Raw genomic sequence first — 22720 nt, 5'->3', positions numbered from 1 at the left:
GGGAACTGAAGGAGGCAGTGGTGTGTCCACTCTTAAAAAAAACTTCATTAGATCCCTTAGACCTATCCAATTACCGCCCAGTTTCAAATCTTCCATACCTGGGTAAGGTAATTGAGAGAGCGGTTGCTGAACAGCTTGGTAGGTTTCTGGAGGAAACATCGGCATTAGATCCATTTCAGTCTGGTTTCCGTCCTGGTTTTGGGACGGAGACGGCTCTGGTTGCCCTAACAGATGATCTCCGTAGACAACTGGATCGAGGCGGGTCAGGACTGCTGATCCTTTTAGATTTGTCAGCAGCCTTTGACATGGTCGATCATGATCTTCTGGACCACCGCCTTGCAGACGTGGGGATACAGGGCATAGCCCATAACTGGTTGTGCTCTTTTATCTCTGGTCGGGGACAGAGGGTGGCACTAGGGAGGGAAATGTCGTCGCGCCACTCCTTGGTGTGTGGAGTGCCGCAGGGCACAATTCTCTCCCCGATGCTTTTTAACATCTTTAATTATCCGGAGCTTTGGGCTGGGCTGTCACCAATATGCTGATGACACTCAGCTCTATCTGCTGATGGATGGCCACACTGACTCGGCCCCGAACACACTGACCAGATGCTTGGAAGCTGTGGCTGGATGGTTTCGTGGGAGTCGATTGAAACTAAATCCTTCGAAGACAGAGGTCCTATGGCTAGGTCGGGATGGCATGGGGATGAGGGACCAACTCCCTTCTCTTGCGGGGGCCCAATTAGTGCCATTGCCTTCCGTTAAGAGTTTGGGTGTAATCCTTGATGCTTCCCTTTCCATGGAGGCGCAAGTTACAGCAACAGCCAAGGCGACATTTTTCCACCTTCGCCGCATCAAGCAGTTGGTCCCTTACCTTTCCCGCCCCGACCTGGCCACAGTGATCCATGCGATGGTCATCTCCAGGCTTGACTACTGTAATTCGCTCTATGCGGGGCTGCCCTTGAAGCTGTCCCAGAAACTCCAGCGGGTACAGAATGCTGCAGCGAGGCTCCTCACGGGGTCTCTGCCATGGGAGCATATTCACCCAGTGCTTTTCAAGCTGCACTGGCTCCCGGTGGAGTACAGGGTCAGATTTAAGGTGCTGCTTTTGACCTTTAAAGCCCTTCACGGCCTAGGACCCTCGTACCTACGGGACCGCCTCTCCTGGTATGCCCCACGGAGAGCCTCAAGGTCCAAAAATAACAACACCCTAGTGGTCCCAGGCCCTAAAGAAGTTAGATTGGCTTCAACCAGAGCCAGGGCCTTTTCAACTCTGGCTCCGGCCTGGTGGAACGCTCTGCCTCATGAGACCAGGGCCCTGCAGGATCTGATTTCTTTCCGCAGGGCCTGTAAGACAGAGTTGTTCCGCCTGGCCTTTGGCTTGGAGCCAATTTGATTCCCTCCCTCTCTCTCTCTCTCTTTTTTTCCTTTCTTTTCCTTCTCCTCCTGCGATGAGGCTACATTTTAATATTTTAATGTTGCATTATTTTAATGTTGTATTTTATTTTTATTTTTAAGTTGTAATCATTCATCTTGTTTTTATTATTGCTTGTAAGCCGCTCTGAGCCCGGCCTTGGCTGGGGAGGGCGGGGTATAAATAAAAAATTATTATTATTATTATTATTATTATTATTATTATTTGCAGCTGATCCCTCATGCTGCAGTCTGTCTGGGAGCCAAGCCAAGGAGTCCTAGATGAACCCATTGTCTACATGTCCATGGATTTAATGGATATGTCTTGGAGTGTGCCTACATGGGTTTTCATTGCTCACTGTCTGTACTGCATTCCCAAAGGCCAAAGGACCTGTAGGAACCATATCTGTCTGCAAAGCAGGTGGGAATAACAGGGTCAAGGAGCCACACCAACTTTTGCACTGTTGCCCCAAATCTCTGGGGTGTGTCTCTAGGCCTGCGAGTGGACCAAAGCCCCTCCATTCCTCATTTACCATAGCATGTGACGTTGTTCTTGGCCAACTTCATCAGGTGAGGACAGGCACAGGAGTAGGTGCTATTGTAGTTGATAAGGCAGAGGTGAGAGCAAAGGCCTTTTCCTCCATTGGCCTCACAAGGGTTGGGAGCTGCAACAACAAACAAAGTGCTGGAGAGAAAAGGTTAAGATCCCCACCCCAATCCTGAAAGAACAGTCCTTCTGTAAAGAGAGGGTGAAGCACAGCTCTCCTTTGAGAAGGCCAAGGCACAGGTGACATAAAGCTGGCTGGGAAAGGGAGATCTGGATAGGTTGGCAGCATAGGACTGGATCTCTGCTTTCTCCAGCCCTGTCATTCACCAAAGTGCATGTCTGCATTCAAACATAAGGAACAATGGAAGAAAGCCAACCCTGAAGCCTACCATACAAATCCCAGATTTCCAGGAAGAACCACTCTGCACCAAGGGAAAGTGCTGTCTCTACACTGCGTTCAAATCTTCGTGTGGATCTGCAGTTACATTTTCAACTGGTTTTATGTAACAAAGCTGAAGCAGGTGCAGCTGTCAATATGCATACCTTGTTTACCTTTGCTTGGCCTCCCTTCATCGTGTAGCCTCACCAACATTCAATCATAGATTAAGTCCTTGGGGGGCAGGGACCTTCTATTCTTTCATTTATTTGCTTCTGTTACTCTGAAAAGTGCTGTGCATATAAATCCTCCTCCTCCTCCTCCGGCCACCTAACTAATAAGGGCTTACAAAGCTTTTCTTGCCTCCAGGACCACACACAGAAACTCATCTCTCTACCACACAAGAAGGTAATGTGTTTATCTACTACACAGTACTTTGAAAGATTCTTCACAGGAACAACCAAATTCTTTGAAAGAATTTTAGACTGGCACTGTGTTCCAAGAGATTCCACCTCTCTCTTTCGGACCCCTGAGTCAGCGAGACAGGACCCAGCTGTGGCTCCTCCTACTCCAACAGCCCATTGACCCTCTCTTCCAGTTACATGGGGCAAGCCAAGTCCCATCTGCAGGTCAAAGCAGGCCTGTAGCTCATTGGCAGAGCATATGATTTCACATAAAAGGCCCCAGGCTATGGCATCTCCATGTTGTGCTGGGGAAAAGCTCTGCATGAGCCCCTGGAAACCTACTGTCAGTCCAGGATGACATTACTGGGCTAGGTGGACCAAACTGCTTGACCTAGGATTAATTTAGATTTAATATTTCATTTATCCAATTTATTGGTTGATTAGCAACTTAAAACATAAAACAGGCAGACAGACACATATATATTAAAAGGCATCTTTTTCTGTTCTCCTGTGAATCAAGACTCACAACTAAGATCACCTCTTGAGGCTTTCTTCTTTTTGGAGGTCCTGCAGCTCAGCTGCACAACACATGCTCAGCATGCAGAAGGCCCCCGGTACAGTCTCTGTCGTGTCTGGTTTTGGTTTGTAAAAGGATGAGGGACAAACAATTTGCCTGCCTCAGATTCTGGAGAGCTGGTGCCAGAAAGGGTAGGCAATGCTGAGCCAGTTGGACAATCAGGCAATGCTGAGCCCCCTGGGAAAAGAGCGCTTCCTATGACCCTGCCATTTAGGCACCAGGAGAGGACCATTGCTGCATGCTGTCCTGCTGCATCCAAGCTCCCACAGCTTAGAAACCCAGGAGTGGACCTGGCAATCTTAAGTGTAGCTGTGAGCAAAGGAAGCTTCAGCCTGCCTCCTGCTACCTGCCTTCACAGAATTTCCCAGGGAGCCCTCCTCCTCTGCCCTTCCCTTGTCACAGCTCACCTAGAGGCTGGCGAGAGGGATGGTAGACCTGCAGGTCAAAGGGCTGCGTGTTGGTTCTCTGCACAACAGTGACATTGTGGCCGGTCCACTTGTTGGCCTTGGCCAGGGTATTCGTGCGCCAGTCAGTCCAGTATACCTCACCACCATAAAGTGTGACAGCAAAGGGGTGCGACAGATACTCATGCCCTCGGAGCACCTCAATGTGGCCTGTGCCATCGTAGAGGGCAGAATAGATAGCATCGGACCTGTGGAGGAACAGGGCAGATTTCCTTTAATTTCTTTGTTTCTTTGTGTGCATTTCTTACTGACTCTTCACCCAGGATACAACAATTCAATAAAACAAATAACATTTGCAATTAAACAATAATCAAAACAACAACACAATAATACTTCACTTTTCCTTACTCGGCAGAAGGTAGTGGAGTGATTGCTTATAGCAATCATTCTCACCTCTGGGAAAAGAAGTGTGTCTTCACCCACTGATAGAAAACATGCAACGATGGCATCAGACACACCTCCAGTGGGAATGGGTTCTGCAAACTACCAAGACGACCCAAACATCTTGGACTTCACTGGGCAGCAGCACAGCCAAATGAGCCTCATGTACATGGTAGTGGCTAGGAATGGGGCACAGAAGGAGCAAGTGGCTATAAGCAGAATGTTTGATGTGTGCAAGATGGAAGTGGAACACTAGCCATATGAGAGCAGAAAGAGCAGAGCGATAGGAAGTAGGGCAAGAAGCTTCAGTATCCGCTGACAATCTGCTCATGCGGAGGTGTTCTGGCTTTCAATTTCAGAAAGCAAGCCAGCATGAAATCAAAAACTGGCCAAGATATTAATATAATCTGTTTGGATCTGTTAACTGTGCGCACGCACACACACACAAATTTATTATACTACCCTAGGACCTACTACTCAATTTATTACTTCTGCATCCAGGGATTGATTCTACTAATATTGTAATTATTCATACAGTTACCGTGAGATAGAAAATGAATGTGTATGTGTATATTACAGTATACCCAAGGCTCAGAGTAATAGGCCTGGGGGTCTGAGGGGAGAGCCATCCTAGGACGACTGCTTCCACCTCTCACGCCTGGTCCTCTTTTGTAAAGGAACTGCTGTGAAGAGCTTTATGGTCTTTTGATTCTAGATATAAAAGTTAAGCAGGAACTGTTTGTGCTGTAAAAATATTAAAATTTTAATGGTTATTGTACTTGACTGTTTTTTTTAAAAAAATGGTTTGGAGAACAAACCTGTATATAAACAAAAGGGCTATGATTAATATTGACAAAAAAACAACAACAGTTAATTATTACTCTACCCAAAAACTGAATATATGCAAAAGGCAGGTTTTTGGGCCTGTATATGCAATGACAGGAGCATTATAATGTTTTCCAGGAATGTCACGTGCAATTACAGGGACTGTCACATCCTTCTCTACTCAAATACTGAATAGTCACACAAACTCCTCCACCTCCTCCTAGATTTACATCTTGCCCTTCTCGCAAAGAAGCCCAGGACAAAGCTACCTATGGCAGGCCAAGGATATTTTTAGCTGTGCAGAAAATAGGATTCCACTTACTCAATACACAAATTCCATACCAATCAGTGGCGTAGCGTGGGTTGTCAGCACCCGGTGCAAGGCAAGTAATTTGCGCCCCCTAACCCGTGGATTTGCGCCCCCTAACCCATGGATTTGCGCACCCTAACCCCGGTGCAGCCGCCCCCCCTGCACCCCCCCATGCTACACCACTGATACCAACACACACCCATACCTCAATCAACCTATACATATCAGGCAACAGAAACAATGGCACCAAACAGGCTTTTTTGTGCAGAAAGATGTCCATTTTACCAAAATTATTAGCTACTACCCAAAAATCTAAACCAGATAATATTTGGTGGAGGGACACTACACACCTGGCATCTATCCACAGAATGCGCTTCTCCAGGTAGTCAACAGTGAGTCCATTAGGCCAGCCTCCTGAGCCGGTCTCCTTGTGGATGACACGCCGGCCCTCACCACTCATGGACGCTGCCTCAATGCGGGGCAGGCTTGCATCCCAGTCTGTCCAGAAGAGAATCCTGGGAGGAAAGAGGAAGGAGGTACGCAAGTGATGAGGCAGACATGCCTCCTTTCCAGCTGTACAGGGTCTGGGCCCAAACGGCTTCCATAATTCTACAAGAGCTGAAATCTCAGCAGCTTTCACCTTGAGATACTAAGCCTTTGTCTGGAGACTGGTTATCAATCACCAATTAATATCCTTTCCAACTATCTATAGCAGCCTTTAGGGGAACAAAAGTGAACAGCATGAAACATCCCTTCTGGGCGTTGTTAAAAAAGGCCATGCCTTATTTCAGCAGTGTTCTCACCACCTTTATGCACAGAGATATGCATGCCACTCACTCCCAGCCCCCATCATCAAGAGAGACAAGTTCAGAAAATTGGTGTGAAGTATCACAGAATTCTTTCGACAGACAAATTAAAGATATTCTCTCTGTGGAAAAGGCAGTGCCCAATGTTGACAGTACAGTGGTACCTTAGTTCTCAAACAACTCAGTTGTCAAACTGTTGGAAGCCAAACATCCAATGCAGCTTCTGATTGAGTGCAGGAAGCTCCTGCAGCCAATCGAAAGCCGCACCTTGGTTTTTGAACAGTTTCGAGAGTCAAACAGATTCCTGGAATGGATTACATTCGAGAACCAAGGTACATGCTTTTGCAGCACTCAGATAAAATGAATGCACACAGTCTTGTCCTAGACCTCCGTATGTTTTCACGACTTCATTTACTTGTTCCCTCCAGCAAAAGGCACTGAATAATGGGCTACGAGCTACCAGCGAATCTCAGAAAGGTTTTGCCCAAGTCTGTTTGGGCAAGCTGTGGCAGAGCACCCAAGGGAGAGAGCAACATTTCTGACCCCATCCCCCATCTCAGCCCCATTCCATTCGACACCATACCCGCATCGTGGATCCAAGGCAATGGCCCGAGGGTGCTCAATGTCCCCAGCCAGCAAAGTGCTCCGCATGGTCCCATCAAGCTTAGCCACCTCAATCTGGTCCAGGTTGCTCTCCACCCAGTAGATGTTGCCAGCAATCCAGTCTACAGCAAGTCCCTCGGGGGTGGCCAGGCCGTACTGGATCACCACCTCAAAGCTGGTCAAGGCTGTGAGAAAGATGGGAGGAACATAGAAGCAATCAGTAACTACTGATCTCACACCAGCCATTCCCAGCCAAGCTCCACCTTTATGGTTAAAACTGTTGTTCACAATTCTGCAGCCCTCTGAACCATGTACTTGGAGTCCTGTTCTTCAACCTACAGCCTTACCTTTCCCTCAAATTGCAACTGATCCCATTTATTTTGGTGGCCAGTCCTTTCCAGACTCCCATACTTCCAGAAGGTGTGCCATCTGCTGTTTGTTTCCAACCCAAATTTCCTTATTTACCAGCTAGGTTTTCATGCTGTGCTCCAAATCCAATGTTTGCCTTTTGATGACTTTTTTTTTGGGGGGGGGTGTTGTTTGTTATCTCCACCCGCTGGAAAGGTATAGCAGCAGGAGACTGAGACAGGCCTTCAAGGACTACAACTACTAGGATATTTGTAAAGGAGTATTATTGGAGACTATGGTGGGCAGAGAAGTACCATCCCCCTCCCTGGCAGTGCCTTTTACATTTTAATGCATTTCCCTTAAAAACTTCATCTTCCGATGTCTCTCAGCCATTTCTGATCCAGTCATTCTCACATTCTTATTCCTGAAGGCAAATAAAAATGTGTAACATGCTAGGGAGGTGTCTGGCCTTTGCCCCCCTGTAAGATCTGCTATGGGGCAGAGGGAATCTGTGGCAGAGAGAAAATACATAGCTGTAGTTATCCAGCTATAATAAAAAGCATCAACAATTCTAGAGAAGAGCTTGTCAACGCGGCCTCTGGGTTTGCTCCAAGTGGGATGTTCGAGAGTCGGCTCAGGAATTCATTTGCTGGCTCTCTTCCCAAATGCCAAGTGAATAATTGTTGGTGATTTGGTTCTAAAGTTTTCATTGCAAGAAACAAACGCAATATTTAATGTTTTACTCTTTCCTCCACATCCTCCTTTCCTCTGTGTCAAGTATTTTCGATTGCAAGCCTGCAAACAGGGACTGTCTTGCTTTTATTCTAACGCAAACTGCTCTGAGAGCCTTACTGGCTGAAAAGCAGAGTAGGAATGTTTTAATTAACTATATAAGTATTTCCCCGTGGGCAATAGCTCCCAAACCATTTTTCCTGCACTGACCACTTGAAAATTGCTGAGGGTCATGGTACAGCACATAATTATGTTTCTGCCTATTGCAGCAGCTGTGCTGCCGTGTGCTAGATGCTGTATGGTTTTTAACTACATTTTTATTGCTTCTTTTATTTCTTACATTTAATTTAATTGTATTACAATTCGCTTTCCATAAAATTCAAAGTGTAATGCAATAAAATACAACGTAAGAAAAAGCAATAAAAATACAATTAAAAATCAGTATGAATGCTGCAGACAACCTGAATGAAGTCTGCAGACCACTGGTAGTCCAGAGACCACAATTTGAAAACCCCTTCCTGAGGGTAAAACTGCAGTTTCTCTAAGGTAGCTGCCATCTGTTCCCATTTCACTAAGATGAGGCTTCAGCTACACATACACATGTGTGCACAGTCCCTTTCAATGCAGCAACCAAGGGATAAAACATAACATATGCATAAGTAGTTGGGCCTCCAGCAAGCATGACTCAGAACTCACTCAAAACTCTGGTCAGGAATTGAACCCGAGTGGTGTCGTGGCTGAGTGTCAGACCAAGACCTGGGAGACCCAGGGCTCAGATGCACACTCAGGTTAAGGGCTGAGAGGCAGTGTCTGGCTATCTTGGAGTGAGAGCCATGTATGCCACCTTGAGGTCCTTGGAGGAAAGGTGGGGTGGAAATGTAATAAAAATAAATATACATATATCCTAGCCTTGGGCAATGTGGAAGGCTAAGACATCATTTTAGATGCAGCTGTTGAGAACAAGAGAGACGGCTATGGGCAGGCTAATCAAATCAGGCTCCCTACCAAAAAGGCTGTCACTTTCTAGAAAGCCACAGCCAAACTAAAGGTGGCAGTTCTTATTTCTACTGAGTCTTCCTCCCTGCAGCTGGACCCTTCCCAGCTGCACCCTGGTGCCCTACTGCCACCCGAGGTCTCCACCTATCTGAAATCATCAGCCTCTTGGAGGCACTAATCAGGTTAGGCTCCAGCTCTTTGTTGAGGCAACTGTCAGGCTGTAATTACAATTAAGGAAACTCCTGGAATGCTAATTAACTCCCACATAATGATCAGCATTTAAAAGGAAGACAGTATCATTAGCAAGCGGACTGAAGGCTGCAGCTTTTAGGAGGCCAGCAACACAGAGAAGTGCAGAGGACAGACGGACCGGCTCACACTGAAGAGCTGCTCTCTCCCCAAAGCCCTCTCCACACGTCCCAGTTTCCCACAGGGCTCCCCCCATGTGTCGTATGGGCAGATATGCCGAACATCTCACAGAAAAAAAAGACAGTCATTCAAAAATGAAGGGGTGGGTTCCTTTGGCCTGCCCTCTCACCTCCTGCTGCCCACTAAATAATTTTGAATAAAGGGGCTGGAAGAAAGGATGTGACCACGTTTTAGCTGGATCATGTCTGATGCTGTGGGATCCTGAGGGTTCACAGATGTAAAGAGGTTGTGGTGACTAGGTCTGTGAGCTTTCTTGGAAATAAACAGGGCTGCAACCAGCAGAGTGGGCAACAGAGACATCCAATGACATATGACCACCTTCTTGTCTACTTCCTAGAGCGGAGACAGTTGTCTCCTACAGTGTTTTGTGGTGTGCTTGTTCAATGCATCTTTGAGATGTGGCTTAATGTGTGCTTTTTAAGGAGCTGCCAACTGTCCCTAGCCTGGGGAGTTAAAAGACAATGGTGGGGGGAGGGTCAATCTACTATGGGATTCCAGGTTAAGACAGTCCTGTCCTTCGCACACATGTACTTAGTAACACTTGCCTGCCTTGTTTGAGGATAACGTCTCATTGAACTGGATTGAAACCGAAGGCCTGCTGTGCCCCAAGTTAACCGGCTGCCAATTACTGTGCACAAATTAGAAACGCTAATCTAATCAACCCCAAGAGCATTTGTTCCCCATCACAGGGACTCAGTCTGTTACCTCTCTATTTATTCAGCTTCCCTGAGCATTACGAGAAGCTTCCTGTTATAGGGCAGGACCTCAGCAATTGCTCAGAAAATGGTATTTTGACACATGAGTGCCAATAGTCCCTGATCTTTTGGATTTCAAAGCTCTGTCCATACACACAAACACAAAATCAGGAATGAGCCCACTGTGGAAGAACGCTCTCTGAAATTGTGGCACTTGTATAGCATTTTCTCTGGGATCAGACTGAGAGTAAAAAGGTAAAGGTACCCCTGCCCGTACGGGCCAGTCTTGACAGACTCTGGGGTTGTGCGCCCATCTCACTTAAGAGGCCAGGGGCCAGCGCTGTCCGGAGACACTTCCGGGTCACGTGGCCAGTGTGACATCGCTGCTCTGGAGCCAGAGCCGCACACGGAAACGCCGTTTACCTTCCCGCCAGTAAGCGGTCCCTATTTATCTACTTGCACCCGGAGGTGCTTTCGAACTGCTAGGTTGGCAGGCGCTGGGACCGAGCAACGGGAGCGCACCCCGCCGCAGGGATTCGAACCGCCGACCTTTCGATCGGCAAGTCCTAGGCGCTGAGGCTTTAACCCACAGCGCCACCTGCGTTCCCTTCAGACTGAGAGAGATCTTCTTAAAAACACACAAACACACACACACAAAAAAAAACAGTTTGAGGAGAAGCTGGATTTGTTCAGCACAGATTGGCCAGCCTTGTCATCAGCCTTAAATCAAATTTCCCCTATCTCTTCTAAGAGAAGGGTTGTGCACAGGGTTGTGTACTGATTGGCTGGCCCTTGTGTCATTTAGGAAGTCATTGCCCCCTGAATGAAATCTACAGCAGAGTAAAGGGGGATTATCAGGGATAGAATTTTGATCTATTGATTTATTTCTTAATCCCCTTTCCACCAAGGAGGAGGAAAACTGTAAAAGGGAGACGGGCATGACCATTCCATTTGGTTGTTAGAAGAACTTTGAAACTAAGTATAAGTGCCTGAATTGGCTTTTTCCCCTTCCTCCACCCAATTCTGTTACCTTTTATGTTGTCTGTTTCTAAACTGGTAGCCTGAGGCCAAGGACAAATGAAGGAAGGAAGGAAGGAAGGAAGGAAGGAAGGAAGGAAGGAAGGAAGGAAGGAAGGAAGGGGCAGGTTAAAAAGCTGTAATCTTTCAAACACAGTTTTCCATTTGATCCACATTTTTGCAGGTTTGACTTGCCTTGATTTCCTACGAAGTGGCACTTGGAGAAATTCTCCCGAGAGATGAGGGCTACTCCAAAGAAGAGCCCTTCCTTTATGCTCATCGTAAGCAAGCAGAAAATATTTTCCCCCAGCTTGCTAGAAGCTCCCCTAATTGTAAAGTGATAGAGATTTTCCTTCCTAGAGCAACAAAGGGTCAAGGGAAGAGACTGGGGAGAGCAGCACATCCCCACTAACATCAAGGCAAGTTGCTCCTTCTCCATGAAGAGAACAGAAGCCTGCACTGGGACAGGCACCCTGCCCAGCCCCACAGTTGGCAACTATGCTCTTCTTTCCCACTAAGAGGCATTGCTGTATGTGCAATGAAATCCTGACATCCATGGGGGGGGGGGGAGGAAAAGTATCACGAGGGAGATTCTGAGCAATGTAGCACAGGGGCATGGAACATTTTACTGCCTTCTGATTTTCTGCTTCAAATCCCCCTCCAAAAAGCCACTTCCCAAATCCCACCCAACCAGCAATGTTTCAGATGCCTGTTTACCCTTGCAAGGCACACATATGCAGTGCTGGGGAGGATTGGGGGGGGGGGAGTTGGTGAGGAAAGAGTTAAGCAATTTCCCCTGTTTCTTCTCCACTATAGCTCTTGAAACCACGTTATTTCATTACATAAAAGTGCTGTTTTACATGTTTAAAAAAACAAAGAAAAAAGGAAGGGAAGGGAAGAAGTAATTGCTCCCCCTCCTGGCCAAGGGAAGAGGAACTGACCAACAAGTTGTGCTGAAGGGGAAGCACTTAAGAGGCAGAAGCTGCTAACTAAAGGCACAGTAGCCAGGAAAAGTGTCAAAAATACATTACCATACCAACTCCGCTGTTGAATTTTAATAATTTTGTTTTAGATTTCCACAAATCATGTGGAGAGGGCAGCTCAGAAAACAATGAAATGTGAGGCATTGGCAATGAAACCAGCTAGACGTAAAAAGTAAACAAACATGTAAAAAGTAAACAAACAAAAGGCAGGATTTTCAGAGTAAACCTGAGACAGCCGAGGGACACTTCCTTCCTTCCTCATGATACAATCTGTGACTTCAAACCAAGAGGACCATGGGCGCAGCCAGGATTTATGTTGGAAGGGGGGCACAGCCTCAGTTAGTTAAGTAGATTTATTGATTTACCTGATTTGTGGGGCAGCTGCCCATGAAGAGAACCAAGAAGTATTATCCTGAGAAGGGTGGGCTGAAAGTATAGCTCACACTAAGATGAATACTTTTCTTTTTGGGTGGGAGGGGGAGTTTAAGGAAGACAACAAGGCTTCGGCAACCCTCCTCTTTATACCAACCACTCACCTCCATTCTCATGCAGCTTTCCCCGGTATATCTTGTCTTCCACCACATCCGTCCAGTAGAGGGAGCTCTGGTTCAGATGGAAGTCCAGGGCAATGGTGTTCCGCAAGCCTGGCACTAAGACACTGTAATCCCCCTTGTGCAGATCAATGCGCCGGATCTCATGGCGGTTGGAAAATATGATGAAAGGCTTAAAGGGGTCTGAAAATTGAGAGAGGACTGTGGATTACTGGTGCCATTGCACTTTTGTGTTTTAGAACTAACGCACAAGAAAGGGGTTGGAGTAACTTCAATAAGGAATTGGAAACTTCTTCCAATAATTTCTCCTTCTTCTCCTCCTCCTTCTCCACTTTGCTCTTTCAGCCTTTAAATTCACCCCTGATCTGCTCATACCCATCATGAGCCAGACTGCAGACTTAATCATGACCATCATCATCATAAGTCATTATGACATTGCAAATTACAGTGGTGCCCCGCAAGACGAATGCCTCGCAAGACGGAAAACTCGCTAGACGAAAGAGTTTTCCGTTTTGGAGGTGCTAAGCTGCTTATCCGCCTATCCACTAAGCCGCTAAAAGCCGCTAATAGCGCTAATCCGCTAAGCCGTCAATGGGCTTGCTTCGCAAGACGAAAAAACAGCTAGACGAAGAAACTCGCAGAACGGATTCTTTTCGTCATGCGAGGCACCACTGTATCAATAGTACTGACAGATATGTGAACAAGGGATTGCTGGGCTGCACTCTGCTACTCATGTCCTGGGTTCAAATTCCCAGAGCCCTATCAGGATGGGCCACTTAGCTTTTCCTTCATCATTACAAGGAAAATCATGGCTTATTGCAAATGAAGAACATGCATCATTAAAAAAAACAAAAAAACAAACTTGTTGTCTCTCCCTCTCTCCCTCCCTCCTTCCCCACTTTCGCAATTCCATTCCTCCCTGGGGCACTGGAAACAGAGCAGCCTTTCTTGTGCCTGCCAACTGCAACACTGCTGAATGAGGGCAAGTCCCCAAATGACAGGAACATTGCTGTGTTTCTTGGCTGCCAGAATACACTAAGTTTCGTTTCTCTCCCTCTGCCCGTGCACCTCACTCCACTTGCCCACCCCCACCTCTTTTGGACTCCCTTTTCCATTTAATTTAGCAAAAAGGCAGGAACCTTGGACAGACCCCATATCCGCCATGCATACAAAGCAGGTTCAAGGGACCAGGCCACATTCCACTCCCCTCCACCCAGATCTAGCAACCATGCTGTTCAACAGAGGCCCTAGTGTTGCAAGTGAGATGCTTGGTGTTGCTATTGTCACAGAGGGGCTGCCTAGGTCTGCCTGCAGGGCAGAACAGAAGCAGATATCCTGGACAGAGGACACCACAGAGGTGGACCGAAAGGGTGGAGGTTTCCATGTCATCTTCTATGTTTTTCTTTGAGGACTAAAGACAAACTCAAACCATTTTTCCCCTATGGGATATGCCTAGGGAAATGCTGTCGCAGCTTTCAGCCACATACCATAGGGAGTCAATTTCCAGGCCTGCTTACAAAGACATGAGTTCTTCCTTGAAGTGAACCTCCTCAATTCTCCACAATTTTCCACAATATGGAGCACTGTGCCTGCTCGTAAGCAAGGACCTCAGCCTCCCAGCTAAGGAAGTAATTGATTTTAAACCCAGAAAGTGCAGTGGGGCACCTCATCCTCCAATGTGTGGTGGCTTACTAGGAAGCAGAACCAAAGTGCTTTGTGACACCTCTTTAGATCTCATAAGAAACCTTGCAGGGAAATGAGCAGTTTCACTAGCTCAGCAGCACCTTTTCACACAACTGTGTATAATAGGTGCATAACTAGGATGTTTTAATTATTGTTATTTATTTATTCAATTTATATGCCTCCCTTCCTTCTGAATATACTTAAAGTATGTAAAAGGTAAAAGTGATGAACTGGTGTTTGAAAATATTAAAGAGATTTCTTCGTAAGGGAGTTGAGAAAGCCACATCTCCCAACTATTGAGTATATACTGAAATCCGCTTGCTGCTCTTTATTTAATGTGTGAAACAGCCCTGCACATGCCCATAGAGCAGAGGATCTAGATCCATTCCTGCAATGCATCAGACAATCTGATACCATTGTTCCGCAACCCTTGTCCTACACAACAGGTAGAACACTTACACGCAAGTTCCATCGGGTTATTTGCTTACCCATGCTGCGGCAGCTCTCGCCATCGCCCTCCAGCATCCAGCCCTCGTAGCAAGAGCACTTCACATTGTATTTGTCCTGCTCACACTTCTGACTGCACTTGAGGCGCTTGGCACAGTAGCTCTGGATCTGGCAGGTCTTGTTGTCGCTACCCAACTCCATGCCCAAGGGGCAAGAGCAGGCAATGCCCTCACCTGGTGCAACTGTGCAGTTGTGGCTGCAGCCCCCGTTGCTCAGAGAGCAGAGGTCTACAGGAGATCAGAAACAAACCACAGAGTCATTAAGGGAAATCTGGCTACATGCCCAAGTTATTCAAGACAGCCCTGCCTATGGCATATTGCCTATTCCAGGGCCCACGGTGGTGGTGAACCATCTGATCTGACTGAATAAGAGATGGTAAAATTAAAGAAGGACGGAGCATTATTTATTATTTATGTATTCATTTTACATCCTGACCACCCTCCCAAAGGAGCCCAGGGTGGCAAATGCCTCAAGAACAATATAATCAAAAACATTCTAGAAACAGATTAAAAACATTCCGCTTTTATAGCATGTTCTGAGCATTCACAAAGCACATGCATAATCTCAGTAATATTTGCAGCATCCCTGTAAAGCACAGGTTGCAAAGTACCATCCCAATATTGCTGATAGGCACCTAAGGTTAAGAGTATAACATTGCAGCTGCCTAGCCAAGCACCTGGCTGAAGCAGTATTTCAACTGGGGGTTCTGGCACCCTATCAGCCATGCCAGACAGATAACGGCATCCAGAACAAGGCACAAAGCTGAGGGGTCCTGGTTTCCTACAAAAACATACACACAGAGAACTGGAAAGCAAGTCTGGTCCCCTGGGTCACTGTGCTCCTAGAGAAAGGAAGACTGGAGACACTTCTCCACCTCACACTCACCACACAGCTTTCCTTCATCAGACCCATCCTTGCAGTCATTTCTGCCATCACACAGCTTTTCCGGAGGGAGGCAGATTGATGTGTTGTTGGCACAAGTATGTGAAGGTGGCTTGCATACCAGGGACTCACAGTTCTCTTCATCAGAGTTGTCCTCACAGTCATTGTCCCCATCACATACCCAAGCCTTGCTGATACAGCGGGCTACAAGGAGAGAAGACAATAAACATATATGAAACACCACAAGGGGGACTGGCAAAACTGACTATTTCAACACACAACCCCTGAAGACACTGAGGTACTAAAAAAAAGGCATCTCTATAGTATAGTGATTATGAGGGTCACTGGCTGAGTTGAGTATGATGCCACAGAATGTTCATGAACATTCCAGCTACTCAGGGAATAAAGCTGTCACAATGTTCCAGTCCAATTTCTGAAAGAAAAGGGAAAGTTGTCAGCTTAGCTGACAGAGAAGATTTATTAAGGAAAAGGGCAAGGGAATCAAGGGATTTGAGGAAGTCAAGGGCTCTTTGAAGGAGTATCTGCATGTCATGGGATCCTAGCTGCATGCCTGAAACAATCAGGAAGTCTGTGCCCAAGAGCATTAATAGTTTCATGAACCAGCTAATTTCACCCCCTTCAATGAATTGTACATCACCAAGAGGTATGTATGCATGATCATCCTTATTTGTAGACAGAACTGGAGCAATTCTGAATATGCGAGAACACAAAACATGGTCTCTAGCAAAGATCTGAAGGAACAGGAGTGGGACTATATGGGGGTAAACTACATGGTGGCACTGCAGACCTCAGAATACCTACCTTGGGCAAGAGCAAACAACTAGGAGCACAGGATAACTCCTGGGTGAAAGCAGGCACCATTTCCCCTCAGACCCATTATTTATCCTTGCAGAAAACCTAGTTGGTCAAGGCTGAGAGATGGGGACTGAGTGGAGATTCAAACCAAAGTTTCCTCACTCAAACACTCCAACCGCTACCCCACACTGGCTCGCCAAAGGTGCTGGAACTGTGCACGAGAGCTGCCTGGATGAGGATGCCTTCATCCCCACCTCTGTAATGCAAAACAATTACCAGAGTCCTTGCAGCCAAACTTGACATTTGGATCGCAGACGTGTGTGACACCTTCACAGTTCTTCTCGTCACTGGAGTCCATGCAGTCGGTGTCGCCATCACAACGCCAGCGCATAGGAATGCAGAGTGCGTCTAGCCGGCACTGGAACTCATCGGTGTGGCAACCTCCGGGTGGCCGTGTGGCTGGGGATGGAATGACAGGGGCACAGAATGTGAAACCAGGTCACAGCTGGTGACTAGGACTGGAAGCCAGCCAGGTGGCAAGGGAAGCTAGCATGATATGTGTCTTGCCAAGTAGGTTTTGAACAGGGGATTCCCTCTCAAGTAAGTTTCAAATTCTGAATGGGTTGTGGGAGGGGGGCCCATACCACCACCACAGGGAAGAAAGAGGGAAAGCTGCACAAATGGCACAATAAAACACAAAAAAGCAGCAGACCTCTGTAAGTGGTGCTAAACCAAGTTAGCAAATAAGGGCTGTAACTCAATGGTACGGGGATGGAGGCCACAGCTCAATGGTAGACAAATCTGTTTTGCCTGCATAAGGTCTCAGGTTCATTCCCTGGCATCTCCACGAGGATCAGGAAAGAACCTTTTGAGATCCTGGAAAGCCACTGTCAGTCAGCAGGCAATGCTGAGCTAGATGGATCAATGGTCAGACTCCATATAAGGCAGCTTCCTCTGTCCTATGCTCACAGGATTTAAGTTTTGCCTGTGCAGAATTTCAAAGATGTTCTTGATGCTGGGCATGTGCTGCCTGGCTCATCTTGACTCCTCCTCCTCACCCTGGTTGGTGCAGTTGGCGTGGGTCTCATCGCTGTAGTCCCCACAGTCGTTATCCCCATCACAGGTCCAGTGCACTGGGATGCAGCGCCCACTGTTGCATTTGAACTGGTTGCTGGAGCAGGAATGGCTGCAGCCAGCTTCATCGCTGTTGTCCCCGCAGTCATTGTCTGGAAGGAGGAGGAAGGAAGGGTCAGGGGCTGCCTAGGTCTGCAGGCATAGGAGCTACCCTTCCCACGCACCCTCTGGAAGAAGACCCCTCTGGCTGACAAGCAGCTGGAATGTCTCAAGGTATTTCAGCAATGCACCTACTGTCTGAGCTAACGGCACATTCCCATCCCATGCAAACTCCAGCCAAGCATGCTCCCCTCAGTCCCAAGAGCTCTTGCCACTAGTAAAGCAACTAAAAAGTTAGCAGTAGTAATAGTGATGATAATAATAATAATAATAGTAATAATAATAATTGATAAAAATGAAAACACAGAAATTGCATAGATCACCTCATGCACCATGGGGCAGTGGGAATGGATGAAGTTAGGAGCCAATCTTGCTTGTGGTTTGGGGCATCAGCAACATCTATTCATTCCTTGGAAACCAAATTATATGTATACAATGGTGTGTATGTGTGGGTGTACATGTGAATGTCTGTGCATGTGCAGTTTGGAACAGACCTCATTCAAGATCCTGAAGCTGCTTTTAAGGGACTCCTCAGTTTCTAAATGGGGACAGGCTTTTCTCTAAAATACTTGAGCCTGAAAATGTTTCCATATTTGTTTTGCATTATTGGATTTTCCGCTCCCTGCAGCAAAACCAGTGACCGACAAAACCATTTGTATCGCTAGAGTTTCTCTTGGCTTTGGTGATCTAAATCATTGCTCCTGCTTCTCCTCCTCCCGTCATTGCAGTCTACTTGCCAAATTCTAGAGCAAAAGGAGGTACACAAAATGATGAGTGGCCTTCTTCCCCTCCCATTTTGCTTGCCAGCAGGCTTAATCTAATGCACTAGCATTTACACTGATATGCGTCAGGGTGTGAGAATGTGGCGCTCTTAAGTTCAGTTTGCATTCACCTGCTTACCTTCATGGTACAATCCTACACATGTCTACTCAGCACTGAACTCAATGGGCCTTAATCCAAGGTTGGTGTGGGGCCACATTTCATTGGAGGTAACCTGGTGGGAGCCATATGGTGGCAGGAGGTGGGATCACCCCTTTTATCTCTTTCTCTCTTTCTGCTACCTGCATTTCACTCTCACTCTCTCATTTTGGGGCAGGAGGAACCAGTTTGGTGCCCCTCCAGATGTTGTTGGTCTCCAACTCCCACCAGCCCCAGCAAACATGGCCAATGATTAGTACTGATGATGGGAGCTGGAGTCCAGCAACATCTGGAAGGGACCACACTGGCTACCCCTTCTTTGGAGGCTGGAAGCATCACCAAAGTGGAACCTACTTACATGCGAAGGCAAGTAAGGCAGGGCTGCATGATTGAATCACAACAGCTAAGCAAAACAAGTATTTGACACTTGAGTAATAGAAGCAGTGGCCGAGTATCAGAGGTACACATGAAGTAGTGACAGCAGCTCCCATCATACAGATGTGAACAACTATAGCTGAAAGCAGGCGCCAGGAATGGCTCTTTGAATTTGCAGAATGGGTACATCAAATGATCTTCATCAGAAAAACTAAGGACAGGAAGTGGGAGTTTTGCTTTGTGTTTTCCTGCAGTGACTGGACTTGTGAAGAAAAGTGACAAGGATCTTAGAGACCAGAAAGCGGGAAAGAGTTGTGGTGCATGTTGATCTATGCACTAACCGGTAGCTTTTGGACAATTCTTTTCGTCAGAGCCATCCCCACAATCCTTTTCTGAAACAGAAACCAACCAGAGAAGACAGAAGAGTGGGCAAAGTGAAAACACACACACACACACACACACACACACACACACACAGTCAACATGAAAAAGGAAATCAAATACGAAAATGGTGATGTACAGATATGTTAAAAGACAGAGTATGAACGGGGGCGGAACGCAGAACAGGAGAGTCATAAAGGGGGAATGAGAAGCCGTGGACAGAGCTCACTCCCTATTTCTCTGGACTGGGGCAAAGTGACCTTGAGGCCTTGGGGGAAGGCTGAAGCTCTAGGGCACCTTTCATGGATGTTCTAGGCCCATTCCCTGAAATTCAGTGTCCATTCCAAAAATCCATCTGAACTTGTGTGTGCTTAAGTCTACTAGGCAAGCAAGCTCCTAGCGTTTTTACTTATTTAAGTGCAAGGTAAAACATGCAGACAATATTCTAGGTTTAGGAATTTTGCTAGAGCTCACAGGAACCTAAGAAGTTGCTTTAAACCAGGCAAGGCTATTTGCTCATTTAGTCCAATATTCTCTACTCTGACTGACTGCAGCTCTCCAGGGTCTTAGCCAGAGAGGGAGCTGTTCCATCACATGCCACCTGATACTCTTCTTTTTCCAACAGGAACTGACCTTTGACATGCAAAGAATGGGCTCTAGTAGAGTTATGGTTTCACTCCTAAGTTGACCCTGCAGCTCTTTTCCTATCCCAGTGGACAACAATCCTCAGATCTACATGGCAGCTATAGAGTCAGAGGTCAGGGAGGGACCAGAAGATCATCAAAGTCCACCCTGTTGGGGCAGCAATAGGCTTTGTCTCTCTTCTCTTCCTAACTTCACCCACATTAGTCCCAAACTTTCCCTAAATACAACGTATTGTCACAGAGAAAAAGAGGTGACAACATGCTGCACTTCACCAAGATGTTTAAAACACAGATGACTCATACAAGTAAGCCCCAGACATGCTCTCCAAAAGAAATGGGGGAAAAAAATCAACAAAAATAGCATCAGGGTTAATAGCCAAATGACCTGGGGATAATTTCCTCTCCCATTACCTACTACTCACAGTCCTGCATAGAGACAGTTTACACAGTCAGCAGAATCAAGTGGTAAAGCTTTCTCTTTCTCTTGGGACTTTTTCCAATTTCAGGGTGCAAAGGAGCATTGTTGCCACCCCTCCCCCAAAAGATCCCAGCATACAGAAAACAAGCATCTCAGTTGGAAGGCAAAGCCTGACCTTTCTTGCTGATAGGCAAATGTGCTACATGCAGGGGGGGGTTGTGTGTTTTTTTTTGGGGGGGGCATTAAAAAATGCAGACCCATACCTGCAACTTGAAGTGGTACAATCCAGACAAAGTTTAACCACTTGAATCTGGTGAATCTGGCCCTTAAGATTCTGAGCTTGAAACTAAATCTATCCACTTATGAAACTAAATCTATCCACTTATGAAATGATATTGGGGTGCAAGCCTATCCCACATCAACCTCCAACATTCCCTCTTTGACCGTTTAAAGGGGGGTGGGTCAAAGCACTGAAATCTTCAGATCAGCCCAATCATGCAATGTAATTAATGAGCAGATGAGGACTTAGGGCAGCTGTGGGGAGCCTATGGTCCCCCATATGTTGCTGAACTACAACTCTTATCAGCCCCAGCAAGCAAGGTTTTAGGAACTGGCTGGACGAAGAAGAGTGATGAGAGGCTGCAGCTGAAGAACCCCCAAGGGAAGCTGCAGAGGAGGAAGGCTCTGAACCAGGGAAATGGTGGTGGGATACAAAAGACAGGTCAGAGGAGGAAGGAGGCTGGGATGCTGAAGAAGCAACAGGCTCGAGGGAGAGAGAAGAGCCAGAGGTAGAAAGCCATTCAAGGGCAGGGCAGGAAGCAGAGGGAAGCAATTCAGGTTCAGCGGAGGAGGAGGGGCAGGAACTACAGCAGTTTCACAGGGACTGCCCAGTCCCACAGTATTAAGCTCCCCTCCACCCTTGTCTCCAAGGACACACAGAGCTTCAGAGGTAGCCAAACAAAGAAAAACAGAGCGCCGGGGGGGGCGGCTCCCTAACGGGCTTTAAGGCTCCTTGGAAGACAACTGGCTAAGGAGGCGCTTCAGAGGGAAGTAGGAGGGGAAGACAGCCAGTCTTGGCAACTGCACTACTGGGAGCAAGCCATGCCCTGTGGTGCTCTCTGATTGTATGCTATTTTTCCTAATAAAAAGCTAACTTTTCTTCGAGTCTCTGAGTCTCCATGCTGACCTGCATATGAACCAGCCCTGACACATGGTCAGTGACCAGCGATCTGTTATATTTATTTTGATTTAACAAAATTTGTATACCACTTGATTTCAAAAAAAAATCTCACTTGCAGTTTACAAGAAACATTAAATTATCAATTAAAATGTTTAAAATGTGCAATTAAAAACATTTTTAAAACAATTAGAATCAGGTGTAAACTAGGAAGAACATGCCAACACCTATGTGTCTGAATAGGCTAGCTGAAATGAAAATGTTTTAAGCAGGTGCAAAAATAACACAATGAGGGGGCCTGTTTGATGTCAACAGGTAGGGAGCTCTGAAGTGTAGATGCTGCCACACCAAAATAATGATTTCTTACAAGTGAGGAATTCCAGGAGTATTGGGAGTTGTAGTTCAGCAGCATCTGGAGGGCCAAAGGTTCCCTACACCTATCTTAAGGTAAACCTGATTCAAGCCCATGTATGCTAAACCTTCCTTGGTTCACATTAAATGCCTTGGTGGAATGGAATTACGCATTTAACTCAGCTGTAAAATGGCACCAGCAAACCTGTCCTTGCTAGGAAGGTCAGGATGGAAAGACCAAGAAGTTTTGTGCTTGCATTGCCCACCCATTGGCTTCTTCTGAACCGGGTTTCTTGGGGGAGAAAAGGGCAGCTCATGAGGCTACAGACAGCCTAGTACCATCAGACAGAAGGTGAGCCCCACCCCCCTCATGCACACATGAGCAGGCAGCATATTAAAGCAAACAGAATGGTACCATGCAGAGACTGCAAATGTGGAAAAAAGAAGATCAAGCCCTCTTTTTTCTAAATAATCCCCTATTCCCCATCACAGCTAGCCTCCCCTTGTTTCTGATCTCACTATTTCAATCACCACAGGAGGCTATCAGTCAGGTATGTGGCACTTACCATTGTCACATCTCCAGTTGATGTTGATGCAGCGGCCATTGTGGCAAGTGAACTGGGTCAGAGGGAAACAAGTTGGGTAGGCTGCAGAGGTAAAACAACAACAGTGTTAGCAGCATCTATCTCAATGTCCAGAATGCTTTTAAAGGGTTGGTATCCTGGCATGTACTCAAGCGAGTGTCTCCGCACCCCTTTAGCCCTCCCTCCCTGCATGCCCCAAAATAGCTGCTACTGACCAGCAAAGCACAAACAAATTAGGGAGTGGGCAAACTCTGGCTGTTTAGATATTTGAATCTGTGGTATGTATAGCAAAGTTTGA

The 22720-nt window shown here is 46.7% G+C and overlaps 1 protein-coding gene across 6 annotated transcripts in view; it reads right to left on the bottom strand.

Annotated features, from left to right (window-relative positions):
* The window catches only part of LRP1 (LDL receptor related protein 1), a 317737-nt gene that overhangs the window by 92354 nt on the left and 202663 nt on the right, over positions 1 to 22720 (bottom strand). For all 6 annotated transcript variants that reach the window (XM_083729139.1, XM_083729138.1, XM_083729137.1 and 3 more), the window contains 10 exons: positions 22405 to 22485; positions 17400 to 17567; positions 16618 to 16800; positions 15529 to 15729; positions 14625 to 14870; positions 12439 to 12636; positions 6683 to 6887; positions 5644 to 5808; positions 3721 to 3965; positions 1943 to 2074 (listed from right to left, as the gene is read on the bottom strand). In XM_083729139.1, the coding sequence (XP_083585265.1) occupies positions 1943 to 2074; positions 3721 to 3965; positions 5644 to 5808; positions 6683 to 6887; positions 12439 to 12636; positions 14625 to 14870; positions 15529 to 15729; positions 16618 to 16800; positions 17400 to 17567; positions 22405 to 22485 (1824 nt within the window). The remainder of the gene's footprint in view (positions 1 to 1942; positions 2075 to 3720; positions 3966 to 5643; positions 5809 to 6682; positions 6888 to 12438; positions 12637 to 14624; positions 14871 to 15528; positions 15730 to 16617; positions 16801 to 17399; positions 17568 to 22404; positions 22486 to 22720) is intronic.

Source organism: Podarcis gaigeae, assembly GCF_964106915.1.
Source record: "Podarcis gaigeae genome assembly, chromosome: 2".
NCBI lineage: Eukaryota > Metazoa > Chordata > Lepidosauria > Squamata > Lacertidae > Podarcis > Podarcis gaigeae.
The sequence above is the reverse complement of the archived record's forward strand: the minus strand, read 5'-3'. Positions and strand labels throughout refer to the sequence as shown.